The sequence below is a fragment of the Lonchura striata genome, chromosome Z (genome assembly GCF_046129695.1).
Source record: "Lonchura striata isolate bLonStr1 chromosome Z, bLonStr1.mat, whole genome shotgun sequence".
NCBI lineage: Eukaryota > Metazoa > Chordata > Aves > Passeriformes > Estrildidae > Lonchura > Lonchura striata.
Window position 1 is genome coordinate 29,465,125 of NC_134642.1, and position 15,016 is coordinate 29,480,140.

The 15,016-nt window shown below is 37.5% G+C and overlaps 1 protein-coding gene across 2 annotated transcripts in view; it reads right to left on the bottom strand.

The window, feature by feature from the left end:
• ZSWIM6 (zinc finger SWIM-type containing 6) overlaps positions 1 to 15,016 on the bottom strand; it is a 106,987-nt gene that overhangs the window by 17,752 nt on the left and 74,219 nt on the right. For both annotated transcript variants that reach the window (XM_021534355.2, XM_077790464.1), the window contains exons 5-8: positions 5,269 to 5,448; positions 3,559 to 3,735; positions 3,119 to 3,265; positions 167 to 313 (exon numbers count right to left, since the gene is read on the bottom strand). In XM_021534355.2, the coding sequence (XP_021390030.2) occupies positions 167 to 313; positions 3,119 to 3,265; positions 3,559 to 3,735; positions 5,269 to 5,448 (651 nt within the window). The remainder of the gene's footprint in view (positions 1 to 166; positions 314 to 3,118; positions 3,266 to 3,558; positions 3,736 to 5,268; positions 5,449 to 15,016) is intronic.

Genomic DNA, 15,016 nt, shown 5'->3' on the forward strand with positions numbered 1-15,016 from the left:
TCTTAGTTTATACGTTTTTTCCCCCTTGTGCTTTCCTAAGGCATGCAAATGTAAGTTCTTATGCTATATAAATAGTGACTTTGAAACTGATAAAAAAAGGGAAGACAGAAAAATACCTCCAGTAAATGAAGACATGTACCAGACTGCTGCATTTTCTTGGTCTTACCCGTGAAATCGGAGAATCCATGGAAGCTGTCATCGTCCACCCTGCAGGCTTCCATCAGGCTACCAAAAAGGGTGCCAATGGGGTCCAAAGGGTGTCCCACCCAGCCTTCAAGATTTGTTACTGAGGTTACTCCCCTGTGGAGAAGTTCTGTGGCAAGAAACACACACAGAGGAGGGAAAGAGGGAAAGAAAGCTCTTGTAAGCCCATCAAAACAATTACACAAGTTAAACTGCTTAAAATGCCCTTTCTGCAGAATTCAAAGCATTTCCAGTAGTTTCTGCATAGAAAGAGAAAATAATATCTTTCAGGGTGAATTCACTGCCCTTGGTGAATATGTAAATGGGGAATAAGAAAAGAGAAAGAATGGAAGCCAGACTTTTTGGGCACTAGCAAAGTTTATTATGCATCAAAAATTTCAATGGCAATGTCTTCTGAAATCTCTTCCTTGATATTACTAGAACTCTTCTGAAAATGTCTGCTTGAAGAATTACAACAAGAACTTTTTTGTTAAAATATTTACAACAATTTGCTCATTCAAAAAGACACAGTACCCTTTTTACATTTTTAAGTTAATCTGACGGAACTGAAATAAATTAGCATATTCTAAAATATGTTCCAATTTCATAAATTATGAGCTCATATAGAACCTCTCTTTTTCTTTGTCTGCACTTAACTCAGGATGACAGTTACTTAAAAAAAACCCCAACATCTGTTTAAATGAGGTATACAAGAAAAAAATTATCTTTTATAGGATCAAGTGTATTTTTGGTAATTTTAAGATTTGGTAATTTTAGTCCAGAAATATCTTCATCAATATTTTTCTGTAGCCCTTATCCATTACTTGGTTAGAACAAAGCAAAAATGTTAAGAGCAATGAATTGGAGGAAGTGTGATTGTGGTAACAGGTATTTGCTATTCCCCAAATCCATGTCCTATGGCAACAACTCCCCTTGACACTCTCAGCTTTTTTCCTCCCAGACATACAAACACAAGTAAATAATGAGAGATCATTTGAGAGCATTATTGACTACCCTCTAAAAACTGTATACAAGCCATTATAGCTGCTCTGCTTCTCTGCCTGTCACACAGTAACTTGTACCTCCCTTCACTCTCTCTTGTTCACAAAGCATCATATATCTGAGTAACCATATGCATTAAACTTTTAAGTCCTGCTTTCTCCTATTTAAATGTGTGGGGCTACAAAATGAAACACAGACACACTGTCAGGATGGTAGAGTTTTTTTTAAAGAATCCACTGGTATGTAATATGAAAAAACCCAAGTAAATTATCCCTTTACCTAACAAATAGTAAATACATCAGGGTGACTTCTTACTGATTCACTTTGTTCTGTTTATTCTGTTGTGCCTACTTGTGATCTTCTCTTGTGTCATGCCAACCAAAGGCTTCAATAGTCTTGTCAGAGACATTTAACTTAAAATCACACAAGGGGCTCCATGGATCAGATCAGCCACATGAATAAAAGCTAAGCAGAAGCATGGGGTGTTTGCTGAACAAAAAGCCTAGAGCTGGGCTGTAGCTGCAGTTTGCCTCTGGTTATAGAGACCAGCACACTTTATGGTATTAAAAGAGTGTTTTAAATATTCCCCATGAAATTAAAAAATAAAAAAAGCAGTGAGTGACAACACAGAAACAACAAACTACTTTGTTTCAGGGCAGGATGGATCACATTATCACATTTCATGCACTTTTTAAAAACGATAATAGAATATTAGGTGATAGCTACAGAACTTGCTCACAAGGAAAGGAATTTAACAGAATTGCTCAATGCTCTACATGCTGCTCTAGCAACTGGTAATGAAAAAGAGCACTATTACAACCAGCACACTTGCAACAGATTCCTCACACCTGCCAATGGTACAAACACACACACACTGTCACAGGCACCTCCCTTCTTAACAAAAAAACCATTTAGAAAATCTTACTCCATTTTTCTTTGTGAAAAAGATACAGAGGTACATAGGAACTGCAGCTAAATTTTTTTTCAGCTAGGTGTGTATCTTCTAAATGCTCATTTCTGGGAAAACATCTGAACACACACTTGAAAAACTTACACAGGATTTCACACTGGTAGTTTTGACTACAATGCATGAGGATAGTCACAGTTTAGAGTAACAGAGAAGAGCTAATATAAAACTTGAATGAAAAGACTAGTGTAGCAGATGAGAAAGTAATTCCAGTTTTTCCATATATACTCTTCTACCACAAAGCTACCCCCTTCTTCCACTGCCTCTTCAAATTACAAAGGTACAAAGCAGAATCATTCTGGGTTGCAAGGATGTGCCAAAGAAAATGTATCTGAAGGAGAACACCCCTTCAAAAAAAAACAATAGTAGTGCTCAGTAAAATACCACAAATATTTTATAAAAACTGCATTAAAAAACCCAAACAAAACAAAACAAAAAAAACAGTCAATAAAACAATGAAAAAAAACCCACACAAAAACTCAATCCCCTCTCTATAGAGAACTTTAAAATTTTAAGCGTTGTAAGAGATTCCCTTGTAACACACTGCCAAATTTGATGATTTTTGTAGTTCAGACTTTGCCTCATTGTACCCTCTAGACTTACACTTCAGAATATAAAGTTCAGCAAAATTATAGATCAGAGAAAGAAAAATTAAACACCAGACATGCCAAATGCAAAGTCACCCTGTAAACAGGGTGACTATTTTCATTGTGCAACCAAAACCTCTGACTGGAATAAAGACCCTATCATGCCATATATATTGGAGAAGGCCTGTAAGAACCCTGCACAGCTCACAACACAGTTTTCAGAAAACCTCCAACATCCAAAATGTGACATGACCACTACCCAGACTGAAGAGTTAAAAGCCATCCCTTTCATTTTAGTTTCAAAACCAGTTTCCTCATGCAAACTTCCTGGTGTTACTGTCAACTTGCATGCCCTTTGCCCTCCTCTTCCCACATTTACCTTTCTTCTGAGTCCGAAACATTTCCAGCTGTTTCTGCTGCTGCCTCCTTAGTGTATTAACAATAGCTATTGCTAGCCTCAGTGCTTCTCGTGGGTATCCATGAGATCGTAATGCATCCACCCTTGCGCAGGCAGTAGGAACATGTTCTAAAACAGAAAAAGTAATTGAAGAATAGCAACGCCTCCATAAATGCAATGGCCTGTTTTGCTAGGTTACTCAAAAGGGCTTTTTTGTTTCAATTTTTTCTGTTTTGTTTTGTTTTTAAAACTATGCAAGAGATACTTAAAGGACTACTTCTGAGCCAACATTTCAAGGGAACCTCTGTTCTTTTTGCCAGGCTTTTCACCCATCTCCCCACTACCTCCCCCCTCAAAATAATGCCATAGAAAATGAACAAAGCACCAAGCCACAGAAACATCTTTGCGGTTTAGCCACTTACCATGCCAGAGGGGCCACCCCTGAGAGTCAAAGAGCAAGTTTTCAGTGTCGTCATGGTAACAGTAGTTGGTGTATAGGTCACTGCTGATAATGTGCTGTAAGTGGCTGTCCTGCCAGTGCAGATCGCATGCCTCAATGGCTCGAGTAAACACTGTCCGATGTGGCCTGTTCGATGAATCTGTCATTTTCACAGGTTTAGAAAGCTGCATCAGCTTTTACTCATTCATACATGAATCAGTCATTCACAGTATTCCTATCTTCTGCCTATTCACAACCCCCAGCCAATGGCAGTCTGCCTTGCCCTCTCTCCATCAAGCATCTCACAGATGACATTTCGCATCCTATTACTATCCAAGAGCCCAGATGACGTGTGTGCCATTCATCCTGCATTCAGAGAGCAGCACAGCTGATGCTAGACAGGACTGTGCACAGAGAATTCCTAGAGATGAAGGACTTTCAACAGCAAGTACAAACTAGAAAGTATTTGTTTCATATTATGTTTCAAAAACATAAAGATGCATTCAAGCATCCCCAGTGTCTCTCCTCAGATCCACAATTGTCAGAATAAAGGAGAGATAAATTGCTTAAAAAATTTGTAGTTCTTCTTTCTCAGAAGTGACACTAACTTTAAGCACTTGTTAACTTTGTTAGTCATGAACATAAATAAATACTATTAATAAAGTGAGGTCCTGAAGCCATGGGGCTGACATAATCCTCACTGGACATCTTCTTATGGCAAAATTTCTCTAGCGACATGGCACTGCATCTATCAATGCTCAGAAGCCATGTTAGAGTTATCAACAGCATGTCCAGGTTGGTCTGAACATGATGAGGAAGCAAAATGCCTCAATAAGTGCTGAAAGAACTTATCTTCCTGGCTAGCTGTGAAATTTAATAATGAATCAAGTTTTTTCCTTCACAGGTGATCTTCCAAGAAAAAGAAACAACAATAAACCCAACTAAGTGCAGATCTAACACCTACCAAGAAATTTACTTTTAACTTTATTGCAGTTGTATGCTGTAAAAATGTATTATTATTGATGGTTTGAGGATTATGAGCAGTTTTACCTGCAAAAACACTGTGCACTTTGCCTAGTTATTAGCAGTCATCTTTGATGAAGATTGTACAAAGCTTCTGTTAGGTTTGAAAATCACATTTTAGATTAGAAAGCAAGATATTGAATATAAAGACACTTCCTCCAAGGCAGCAGCATCGCAGCTGCATGGTCCACACACCTAGTATTGCAGACGGCACATACAGAGCACATCCTACAGACAGACGCTTCAGTGTCTCACATGCAAGTTTCATGTAGTTTAAAAAGATCCCTCTTTAAACAGCCATCAAGGCTTTGTAACTGCAAACAAAATAAAAACCCCAATAACAGAAGGAATACTATAGTCAAGCAAAAAACAACGAGCTTTTACACATACAAGGACATCCAATTTTCGTGCAACAATATTTAGAAGCACCAAGTGAAGAGTTAGAAGACCTAATAAAACACAAATAATTGCTGTGAAAGTGTTACAGCCCTACAAAAAATCACCTATTTGTTCTTCTGCAAAGACAGCATTAGTACAACTGATTTTCCCTGGTCAGTTCTCAACAAAAAAGTAACTTGTCCCAGATAAGAGTGCTGAATTCTGCAAGGCTAGAGTGTGTAAGAAATAAGTTGTATTATATATTGCAGTCAGTGCACACGTTTAGGCTCACCTTGGTTAGCATTTGCACCCTGAGGCAAAGCATTGGTTAAATTGGGCAGCTCGTTTCCATGGTTTCCATCTTCCCAGGGACAAACATCCACACTGCTCCATTTTTTCAGCTGTTTTAGCCAACTGGACTTCTGCTCCAACTTGCAGTGGGGATTTAAGACTATACACATCCACAGAGCACCTGATTTTAAAAAAATTGCTAAATTATGTTTTCTATTAAAAATGCAGCAGCCAATGACTAATTGCAAACTTCTACAGCATATACTTTTTCTCCACTGAAAGGCTACACTTCTTGCTTCCCAGCTACGCTTAACACCACACAAACTGAGTTCCTGATACAGGCACTTGGGCTGGCATGGCCAATCTGAAGCAGCTGAAAGATGGTACCAAGCCAGCCTTGTCAATTAAAAGGCATTAGTAGGTCTTTTGTATTAGAAATCCAGAGTTCCCAGTGTATGGCTTATCAGGCAGGAACATCAGCCAAAGGCAAAAAAGAATTCACATAAAGTTACAGAAGTTACATTAACCAAGTTTTTCTTATAATTCCTGTATCAGAAGTGAATGTTGTTTTATATAAATGAGAATTATGTATCTTTCAACTTCACATTACAGGAAAAAAAGACTCACACTAGTAAGGCAAGCACCTTGTAAACATACACTTTCACACTCAGAACCCATCAGAAGTACTCATGTAACTCATTCCCAAACACATCTGGGTTTCAGATAAGCAGTACACACTAGCTTTGTGCAGTGTGATAGGAATAAGACATTTTTATGGCAATTACTTCAGTAATTTGGCTACTCTAGAAAATTTGTTTTATATTTTCTGTTTAGGCAGTTCCAAGGGAAGGCTAATTTGTGCTGACATATAACATACCACCACTTCGGAAACTGCTCCCTCAGACTGTATCTAGCACAGCAGGAATAAATGCATCAGGGTATCTAGAAGCAATTTTCAAATGGAAAGATTTTTCTCTAAATCAACTGTCCCTTCACCAGAAGCATGACAGAAGCACAAAGACATCTGAAAGTACAGTTTAGCAACAGCTTATTTGCTCATTAAGGATGTGCCTTATACACTAGAAGAGTTCATGAGAATACGTGTAGACTATACAATGTCTGTGACAGGCTGGAAAAAAAACCCAAAGAATAAAAATGCAGCTGGTTCTTCTAGGATAATAAATGTCTCCCATTCGGCAATTCTTTTGCTAGCTAAAAATGCAAAATTGATACCAGTGCACAGGGCACCGCATCACATTCATTCCTAAAGTCAGGTAGGCCACAGCACAGAACCCAGTGGAAACACATGATTCTTAAGTTTAAGTCTCCGACTACTCAACACTAACATGTCAGGGGAAGCAATATTAAAAAAATCTGATAACCAAAACAAAACACAGTATGTTACTCTTCAAACCACCAGAGAGACACTAAACTACTGCAGTTTATTACTGCACAGTAGATTAGAGTACAGCAATTTTTCTGGGTTCAGGAAGTGTCTGAAACTTGCCATGGGGGTGAATAAGGCCAACACCACTTTTAAAAACTTGTTTTCTTATTTTAACATATTATTTTCTTTTGACCCACTTGCTCTCCCAAAGTAGTCAAACTACAACTGGTTCTTATTATTAAGCATCAATGATTCAGTACTGCCCAAGACAGAATGACTCAATTTCTTGCAATCTGCAAGACAAAACACAAGATGCAGCACATCGGAAAGCCTTCAAGAACAGTTGTAGGCTTGCTTATTTATTTTCAAAATCAAGTATCACTTGAAGGCATTACACTGTACCTCTCAGCATCTAACAAAAAACCCCAAGCAAAACAAAACAAAAAAAACCCAAACCAAAACTCAGCAACAACAAAAAACCACCACCAAAGAATAACCAACCAAGAAACAAAAACCCAAAACAAACAAACAAACAAAAAACCCAACAAAATCAAAACCCCCAACAACCCACCATTGCAACACTTTGTAACTAGATTCCCAGTGTAGTCAGACTGATGCAAAAGCAAACTCTAATATCTTAAACCCACTCAGTAAGTATTTCAAACATCCATCAAGGCAGAACACACACTACTGTACTACACCGTACCCCTACAGCATAAGTGGCCTTTTCTTTTTCTGTACATCTGAGAAACACCACTACAGGCAAGACAATTCACCAGCCTCCTAAGGAAGCTCCACTAGCCATGTGGTACATCTAAAAAGCAGAAGAGGGCAAGATAACCCAAAGTACTAAAATTCTTTACAGACATCTGTAGTTTCATGTAGGAAACTATGTCAAGGTTAATTACATTGTTAGCAGACACTGTCTCTGAAACTCAGGCAATTTTCATGTAAAGAATGAGTCTATTTCCAATAACCTCCTCACAATCCACTAAAAATTTCAATAGAACCCACAACTGCACCCAGCTCCCTATGACTTCAGAGAAAGCTGCATGCAACATCTGAGGTCTCAAACAGCTCTGATGGCTGTTGATTCCCTGCAAGAAGAGGAGTGTGAGACAAAACTCCTCCACCAAAGGAAAAAAAGGGAACAGAAAGAACTCCTAGAGAGCTATAAAGCCTACCATCTGGAAGAAGAATGCATAAGGCAAATGACCCACACTCTAGGTATTTTTGCTTAATTTGGGCTTTAGTAAGGTTTGTTTGACTGTAATTTTTTCCTTCTCCCCTCTCTCCGTCCCTGCCCCATGCATTTACCTCTGTTCATATCTCTTCCTACTTCTGCTCCCTAAACACCTTCCCCCTCCCCTGACATGTGCTCCATTTTGGCTTTCTCCATTCACCAATTCCTGGTCTGCTTCTCGCGCTGAAAAGTCTGAGGAAAATGTTCACTTGTGCCCAGACTTTATCACGTGTCAGGTGCCAGGAGCCTGGAGGATATTCTCATTTGACTCTGATCTGCTCAGTGGAAGCCCTCTCAAACTAGTCCTTAAATGTCAACCACAACCTCAAGACATACCCTAGTCTCAAACAAGAGAGTTTCTATTTCTACCTCATGGCTCCCATTTGGAGAAACTGCTGATCATGTTTACCCTTTATTATAGAAAAGGCCTACAGGAAAAATGAAGGACAGGTACTCATAATTCGCAAGAAAGGTATCAGAATCAATTTCCAGTGACTTCAGCCTAAAAACTGCTTTTGGCAACAGCTCATGCTCCAAAGAAACTGGAACACATTCCAAAATACATTCCTACCATTCTTAAGTTTACATGTTTGATTACACTTAATGATGTCATCAATGCAAACAACAATATGAACAAAATTCTCATTAAAAATAATTTTTTAAAAAGAGACACCAAAACCCCAGAGAAAGTAATTGTGTTAACAGACGGCTTTTCTCTAACATATCTCTCTCTCACTCCTATCTCCTTTTCCCCATATTTTTTTCCACTCTTGTTCTCAGCAGACTGACACATCTTCCCCCCAGCCCAAAAATGCATTGTACTAGAACACAACTGAAGTTCTTCTTTAAATTCCTGGACTCAAACCCATGTTTTTCCAGTACAAAACTCCTCACAGTACAGTGCTAGAAAAATCACAATTCAATATACAGGAAGTTTTCCCCAGAAAATATCTGGAAAATATTACATGTTGCAACTGCAATTTGATACTAATTTCACATGGGAAAGGGTATTACAACTGTCACATTGCAGTGAGGAATTGCCTATTTTGATTTAACACTGATCTCCTCACCTGAAAAAAGGCAGCTTTGCCAAAACAGACCTTTGGTTCAGAAAGAACTCCTTTTGAAAACGCATAATTACCGTTCACCTATAGTGTTCATCACACCACCAAAAAAAAAAAAAAAAAAAAAAAAAAAAAAAACCAAAAAAAAAAAAGAGGAAAATTTACATGCAGGCCTTTCTTCTACATACAAGGCAGTATCAGTACTTTTAGGTTTCTCTGGATAAATCCATACCTTTGAATTTATGGGACAGCATGTATTTACATTGATCAGGATTTAAATAGATAAACTGAAAAACATTAAGAGCATTAAGTCACTGTAAAAGTAGATGTAGTACAGAACAGCAGGATCACTACACGTCCTCTGTACACACGTATCCATGAAGCTAAAGGAAGTGCGAGGGATGTGTATAGACTCTCCCAAGAGATTGAGCATCACTTACTGTTCATAAACCCCATATTTTACTCTTGCCCCAGTAAGCAGGAAGGTGGTGATGGAAACAATATTGGGGGGGGTCCTAGGACACCGATCATTACCAAGGACCCAGCATACAGTTCTGCTCATCTGTTGGATTACACTCTGCTTCTCCTAAAAACACCATGCTATCTTCACCAGGGCTGCTGTACAGCTGAGCTTGGGTCAGCATTTCCTCACTCACAACATCTGCGTAATCAATTGGTAAAACTTGGCCTTTGCTTTGGAATTATACATTTCATAAACTTTAGATCAAACAGTGCATTTTCAAAATTAAAATATTCAAGAAAGAGGTGCTGTAACATTTCTTTGCCCTTTCCATTAATGCACAACTTCAGCTTAAAAAATAAGCTACAGGAGTAGTATTTGACCATTTCAAAGAAAAAGGAGCCAGGTAATCAAGATCGTTTCCTCTGCCGAGAGACAAGACAGCTTCAGCACCTGATGCACACTTGCCACTGTGCTCCACTCGAGACTAATCAATTCTATTACAAAAGCATGATCTTCCAGCATTGAAAGTGCCAGAAGAAAAACAATACTGGCAGACAGAACCTTTGAAAGTTTTGAAGTACAAGTGTCAGCAAAGGAGTTTAAAGTGGTTTACATCTATATTTTAAACATACTCACTTTCAGTGGGACAGCCACTTGAAAACTTCAAAGAAGGTACTGTGTGGTGTTTATTGCTTCTGAATGAGAAGGACAAGTGCCTTCAGAATAACTGGCAAAGCCACTACCCTTCTCCAGGCATGGAGAGATCTCCACCAGAACAAAGCATAATCCCAAGTCCCACTGGAGACTGCTCCAATTAAGCAATTGCTTTTATAGAACAATAAAGATAGGCAAAGTGCTTCAGGACTGTTTCCCTCTTCAATTAGAACATCAAGAAAAACTACTCTCAGCACTCAGTTGCACACAACTTGTAATTTTATTCACAAAAATTCCTTAATGCATTCTGGTTTCGATGTTTAGCCTTCAGAAAAAAAAAAGGCTTTCTTTGGGTGTTGTGTTTCTTGGAGAACAGAGCATTTCATTTTGCAGTAATTCATTCTATTACTGAATTAAACTTTGATGTATTGGTTTTGACAAGTGCTTCACGCTGATTGTATTGTGTATGATAGCATAATCACTCCCCTTGCATTTCACGCTAGCTGGCTGATTAACACAACAGATTACCTGCAGCACTGATGGCACGAGGGAATCACTGTCCTTCTGCAGGCTAACCTCCAAGTATACATTTCAGAGACAGGAAATGTAAAACAGACAAAATAAAATGCCTAATTTCTTAAGTTTGTCTTTCTTGATGCCTGCTGCTGCTAGAAGGGTTAAAGGCACATGTGCATTTGGCATAAACAGGAATTTATATCTGGAGATTCTATTCTAAGCAATCAGTAACCACATGGTCTGATTTCTGTGTCAAGTAGCTACAAACTTCTGCTTTCTCCTTCTATGTTTTCAGCTTTTAACACAATGGAATAAGAAACCCAACCACACACTTCTGACATTTTACATGAGCCTGTTGTTCTGGGTTATGACCTTTAAAGAATGCTTTAAAAAATTCCTGTATCTTTGCAGACACACTGCCATTTGACCAAAGGTTTTCAAAGAACAGGAATTCGCTTGAAAGGTGCAGTTTACAGTGTGTCAATGGACTACCATCTCCCCAAGAGAACATTAAGGATAATTCACATGTTCATTAGATACCCCTGTATGTATCTGTAGTACTCTATAACCTAACCACTGTAGTAAGACAGGGGCTATTGGTGTACAAAGCTAAAGAAAAGTATAAAGAAGCTGCAAATGAACCTCACTGATTAACCTTCCTCATATTTAAAGAACTATTTAATCATTTGTTTACAATCAAACAACTGAAGGCAAAAACACTGCTAATACTAACATGTACAGTACAAAAATATTCCTTTATCTTAACATAACTCTTCACAATTTTAACTAATTGTCGATATTTACAGCTAGATGGTGAAAAAACTATGCTCCTGACCAAAATATATATCAGATATCTTACCAATAACTTTATCCAGCTATACACTCTCAGTAGTCTATCTTCAGAGACTTCAGGAATTTTCAGAAAATTGATGTGACTGTAAATATAAATGCATTAAGCTACTTCTATATACATTTATCCTTGAGATGAATTAATTCCTCTCACAGTTAATTTTTAAGGAAGAGGCAGAAGTGGAGATGCTTGTCTAACAAAACAAGCTATTAATAAAGCAGAGAGATAAAAGTACCTCTCCTTCACAAAAAAAAAAAAAAAAACACAAAACAAAAACAAAAACAAACCCCAAAAAACTAAGCAAAACAAAAAAAACCCACCAAAAGCACAGAGCAACTGCAAACACTCCCTTGCATACTGGGAATTACATATGCCACAACTATTCTCACAAAACATAAATAATGCACTTTAACTGACCAAAGGAATACGTTTTGATTGTCTAGTTTGAATTCCTTCCTACACTTTTGTTTCCCAAGTCACTTTCATCTTCCAGTCCAAATTGACTGATGAGTTTTTACAAAAACATCATACTTCAATTACAACTTCTAATACAATAATCAAGCACAGCACCTGACTAGACAGCTTCCTGACCACTTACCACAATGCAAAATTCTAAGGTTATTTCTAGTTTTTTAGCTAAATTTCTCCAGCTCCAATTGCAATTTTCAGCTGTCTTTTGTGGATTTAGAACTGTCTTCCCTATAAAAATTTTAGTCTATGTAATATACAAACTATAAAGGATTTCCTTTGTCTTGATTTGACACACCAAAGTGGATTGATATTCTTGCACTTCTCATTTCCAATTTTTGAGATTTTTTTTTCCAGTATTAATTCAAGAAAAATAAAATGAAAATAGCACAAGGCTAGATGGCTGAACCACAGGTAAAGCTCAGAAGTCAGTAAAGACTCAGTAATTCCTCTCCATGAATCAATCTATCACACTTATCTCTAGCTCTGGTATTCACTAGAAGTGGCATTGGAAAAATGAATGGCAGCCTGATGTTACTGAAGTATGAAAAAAAAAACACTAGGGAAAAATAACTCTAATTATCAGCTTGGCTTAGAGTAAAATTCTGTCCTTAATCTTTGCAGACATGATTCTACAGTTAGGGCTGCAATGAATTGTGCACCAGTTCAATACACAACAGTTTTTAGGACATTTGTAAGTAAAACAGTTCAACATCACAGGAATAAAACCAACAACTGCTTCAATGTGGGTACTTACAAAGATCTGAAGTTCTTTCCATCCAACTAAACAGAATGAAAATGCAACTTTCTTTATAGCATTAAAAATAAACTCCTCCGTTGCTTTGTTATTTCAAAAGTTTTAAAGTTCTTTTAAAAGTTTTACATATGTAAACATCATGTATGTATATGTAAAACTTTTACATATGTAAACATATGTAAAACAAAAGTTTTAACATATGTTTACATATGTTAAAAGTTTTACATATACATACATGATGTTTACATATTTTTACTGGAGTTCTTACTGTTCATGTAAATAATGATTGGTTTGTATTCTTCTTTGTGAGAACAGAGAATTGATAGACTGATAGGTTTGACCAATGTGGTTGGAGAGGTAGCAAGTTCATCCTCCAGTCCAGTCACTTTTGGAATTCTATATATTGCGAGGTCAGAAATAAATTACTTCCTTTTGCTCTTTTTAATCTGTGAGTTCATGAATTATTTTGTGTCTTAGTGTGACACCCCTCAAGCTATGCTTGCATACTAAAGATAATTACTGTGACCGTTATTTCTAAAATCTGATAAATGCCACAGGATTAGCTCAGCTGGTTAGAGTGTGGGTTTGATCCCCATATGAGCCATTCACTTATGAGCTGGATTCAATGATCTTTCTGGGTCCCTTCTAACTCAGAATATTCAGTGAAATTACCTAAAAAAAACCATTTTTACTGTCATACTCTGGCCTCACACACCCCCTCATTTCAAATACTATTATGGCAATGTCAGTATGGAGGAAGAAGGAAATGATCCCCAGAGAAGGTGGACAAAATCCATCTTTGAAGAACAGCAGCCTGGCTTCATTCACTGAGGAAATGAAGGTGACAGCATCAACCAAGACACTGTAGGGCCATGACAACAATTTGTCATCCATAACTCAGGTCTTAGAACAGCAGAACTGTCTTGTGATGCTCATTCTGACCTACTGTTAATTTAGCACCTCCAACAACAGAAATCATTTAAAGACACTGACATAAATCAACAGTTTGTTCTGTGATAAAACAGGTGTCACCTTAAGTGCAGGACCTGAGGGTACATGTGTTTCATAAGACTATGACAGCTGAGACTCAACAATATTAATGTAACCAATACTTAAGCAAAGACAGCTGACTGGATATGATACAGTTTAAGACACAAATACATGTAAGATACCACTCTACCTAGAACGTCACACAAAGAAAGACCAAGGGAAAGGGTGCATCCAACCTCCCTTCACAAACAGGGCTTCCTACAGCTTTCATTTCAAGGCCAGAAATGCCCTATGTTCAACTGACTAATATATGCCTAGAAATCTGAAGTTAACTTTATTTTCTACAAGTGCAGGGCATGGGTACTTTCTTTAGCTTTAAGGCAATACATGATGCAATTTTAAGTGAGGATATTCAACAATATAAAGACAATATGCATATAAACTTGGCAGTCAAATTTCAAACTTAAGAGTCTTGCTGTACGATTTTATAAAAAACATAAAATACAGGGGGGTAAGTAAATATCTCTACTACGTGATTGACCCTAAAAAGGGATTGCATGAAGTATGCAGGCCCAGAAAAATGGTACTAGAGCACCAAAACTGTAATAAATGCTTAACTTAATCCATTCTTTTTCATGCCAGCTCTGGAGTAATCATTAAATCTGGCACCAGGAAGGAATTTCTCTAGAGGCACACTGCCAACAACCATAGCTGCTTTTGTCCTTTTCCCCCCTCCACTTAAGCACTAAGCCCAAGCACAGATAATCTGTTCAGAACAGCTGACATGTCCCATTCATACACATTTCATCTCTAACTGCAAAGAGAAGGAATGCCTGAGACAGAAATACAGATAGAAAATAGCTTCATTCAGTTAAGGTTGAAAGAATCTAACTTGCTGTTTTCTGGAGATGCCTATAAATTTTTACAAGGAAAAACATTCAGAATGGTTTCCAAATTTAAAAAAAATTTCCAACATTATTTCACACTTGATCATTAGTTTGCTCATGGCAAAATGATAATTAAATCTCTCTTAGCTAGTTTATAATGATTCCTTTCCTAACCTCAACATTTAGAATTAAGCTTTAGAGGAGAAGCAAAGTGTTACTAATAAAGATCTAGGCATGATCCATCAGGAAATATATTGTACTATTTCTCTGTATCACATGACCTTGTAAAATGGTACTTGACTTTTAACAAAAAACGCTATCATTCTAATCTAGAAAATGGTCAAAATACCAGTAAATGTGAAATCAAAATAGACTGTCAGCCTGACCCAACATTAAAAAGTGGTATACAACAGAGCAAAGTACTAGTGAAAACCTACTAAGAACCTACTAAGAACAAAGCCATGTTACCC